The sequence below is a fragment of the Castanea sativa genome, chromosome 5 (genome assembly GCF_040712315.1).
Source record: "Castanea sativa cultivar Marrone di Chiusa Pesio chromosome 5, ASM4071231v1".
Taxonomy (NCBI): Eukaryota; Viridiplantae; Streptophyta; class Magnoliopsida; order Fagales; family Fagaceae; genus Castanea; species Castanea sativa.
In genome coordinates, this window is record NC_134017.1 from 59,639,524 (window position 1) to 59,642,463 (window position 2,940).

A 2,940-nucleotide genomic window follows, 5' to 3' on the forward strand; every position below is an offset into this window, starting at 1 on the left:
CAGGATCCTGCAAAGTACGTGCATTAATGAGGATCTTCCCTACAAGGAAAGATCTTCTCCACCAAGAAACGAAGGTCAGCTCCACACTACTATAAAAATCCCAAAGCCCTCACAAATCAAGGTAGGCATAATTTACCCCAGCTCTAGGACTCTAGAGTTATGAAAGTTCTCTGAGTTACCCTTTGGAGGGTATTTGGCCGGTACCACACCGGTACTCTCCGTAAGGTCTTCTTTTTCTGTGTTGCGCAGGTGTTTTCTCGAGTACGTGAGGACTGTGTAGCTTACTGACGATTTTCGGCATCATCAGTTGGCGCCGTCTGTGGGAAATCATGTAAGCCATACTACCGCTTCCTAAGCAAAGAGTTGCATGGTACTTACTCGCTCGATGGCGACCACCAACAATAATCAAGGAGATAAACCATTTACCACCATCCTCGAGAGACAGGTTCAGACTCTCACCGCAGCCGTAGAATACCTCACCAAGCAAAACCATGACCTAGAGGAGCAACTGCGCCAAAAGAATGCAAGACTTAACACTTAGGAGAAGGACCAAGAAGGTACTAGCCCTGAGAGAAGGGACCAAGAAGGGCCAGAGGGCAACAACGCCCTAAGCAGACAAGAGCGATAGGATACAAGCCGTCCATTCGCCGCAGATACGGCTCTACCATACATGGTCACGGAGATGCAGATGATGAAGGAACGAATGGATTTCATGATAAACGCCCTCAGAGAACGAGTGTCTAGTAACCTCGATGAATTGGTCCATCGGACGGATTCACCCTTCACTACATCCGTCACTTCATTTCCTTTTCCATAAAAGTTCTGCATGCCACAAGTAGAGGCCTACGACGGATCTAAGGATCCCTTATATCACTTGGAGTCTTTCAAAACCTTGATGCACTTGCAAGGTGTGGCAGATGAGATCATGTGCTGGGCCTTTCCAACTACACTGAAGGGTCCCGCAAGGGTATGGTTCAGCAGGTTGACACCAAACTCCATCAGCACCTTCAAGGAGTTGAGCATATAGTTCGCCTTGCACTTTATAAGGGACCACAGGTATAAGAAGTCCACTGCATGCTGATGAACATCAAACGACGGGAGGATGAGATGCTGAGGTCTTACATAACTCGCTTTAACAAGAAGGCCCTCTTGATTAATGAAGCTGACGACAAGATACTCGTGGCTGCATTCACCAATGGGTTACAAAAAGGGTAAGTTTCTATTTTCTCTATACAAAAACAACTCGAAGTCTATGTCGGATGTACTCTATAGGGCTACTAAGTACATGAACGTAGAGGACGCGCTGCTGGCTCGAGAAAAAAAGCCTAAGAAGAGGGAAAGACACGAGAAAGCATGGCAGAACAAAGGACAGAAGACAACAAGGATAGGAGACCGACGGGAGGGCAGGCACTTCCAACCCCCCCCCCCCACTGGGAGGTTTGTAAGCTTCACCCTGCTGAATGCCCTAATCGATCAAGTCCTGATGTAGATCAAGGATGAAGGAGCCTTGACATTTCCTAGCAAGCTGAACGGAGACCTCAGTAAGAGGTTAAGAGACGAGTACTACCGTTTTCACCATGATCACGGTCATGATACGTATGGCTGCTACGACTTAAAGCAGCAAATAGAAGCTCTTATCAGACAAGGAAAGTTACAGAGGTTCATCAGCAAGGAAAGGATGAACGCATCACAAGAACAAGTTGCCAAAAGGGAGAACGAGCATCCTAGGCCACCCTTGGGAGACATAAGAATGATTGTAGAAGGCACTGCAGCTTTTGGCTCATCTAAAAAAGCCCGTAAAATTTACCTCAGGATGGTTCAGAACGTTTAACTGACGGGCTTCATCTCAAAGATGGCGCGAGTCGATACCCCCATAATTGTATTCTCGGAGGAAGATGCTCGACGTCTCCACCACCCGCATGACGATGCGTTCGTTGTTAGCATACGGGTAGGGGACTACAACACTCATCGACTCTTAGTTGACAATAGGAGCTCTGTTGAAATCCTCTACTACTTGGCGTTCCAACAGATGAGAATTAAGAGAGAATGGTTGGTTCCGACTAACGCCCCGCTCGTTGGGTTCGGAGGAACAAGAGTATACCCCCTCGGCATGGTCACATTACCTGTAACAGTTGGTGATTACCTTCAGCAGATCACTAAGGATGTTACATTCCTTATTGTCGACTGCTCATTTGCCTATAATGCCATCTTGGGTCGACCTACTCTTAACTCGTGGAAGGCCATAACTTCGACCTACCATCTGATGATCAAATTCCCCACCAAGTACTGAGTAAGAGAGGTACGTGGGGACCAAGTGGTAGCACGTGAGTGCTACATAGCGATGCGAGAAATGGACGACCATTTACAGACCATAAGCATAGAAGAATAGCGGATGGTTGTAGAGCCCGTCGAGGGATTGGAAGAGATACTCCTCGATAACTCAAGGCCTGAGCGAATGACTAGAATCGACACTCTCGCTAGTCCGCTAATCCATTAGGTGCTCACCACGTTTCTAAAAGAAAACCAGGACGTCTTTGCCTAGAGCCAGGGAGACATGCCCGAGATGGACACTTCTATCATGGTGCACAGGTTGAATGTGTCGCCCACTTTTCTCCTTATCCGTCAGAAGAAGTGAGTGTTTGCCCAAGAAAGAGACCGAGCCATAGCAAAAGAAGTCCGTAAGTTGCAAGATGCAGACTTCTTTAGAGAAGTTTACTACCTCGACTGGTTGGCCAACGTGGTGATGGTCAAGATAGCCAACGGGAAGTGGAGGATGTGCATAGACTTTACGGACCTGAACAAGGCATGCCCCAAGGACAGCTACCCTCTCACGTGGGTTGTCATCCTAGTAGACTCTACAGCCGGACAATAGTTACTAAGTTTCATGGATGCTTTTTCTGGCCACAACCAAATCAAACTGGACGAAGCTAACCAGGAGAA

At 47.6% G+C, this 2,940-nt stretch overlaps 1 protein-coding gene across 1 annotated transcript; it reads left to right on the forward strand.

The window, feature by feature from the left end:
- Positions 1–1,852: 1,852 nt before the first annotated feature.
- Positions 1,853–2,290, forward strand: LOC142635531 (uncharacterized). Its single transcript, XM_075809670.1, has one exon. It carries the CDS (start codon positions 1,853–1,855, stop codon positions 2,288–2,290), a length of 438 nt encoding a protein of 145 aa, XP_075665785.1.
- Positions 2,291–2,940: the final 650 nt, after the last annotated feature.

Excerpts from the sequence above, each read along its gene's own strand:
- LOC142635531 (XM_075809670.1), top strand. The coding sequence starts at position 1,853 with ATGGCGCGAGTCGATACCCCCATAATTGTATTCTCGGAGGAAGATGCT.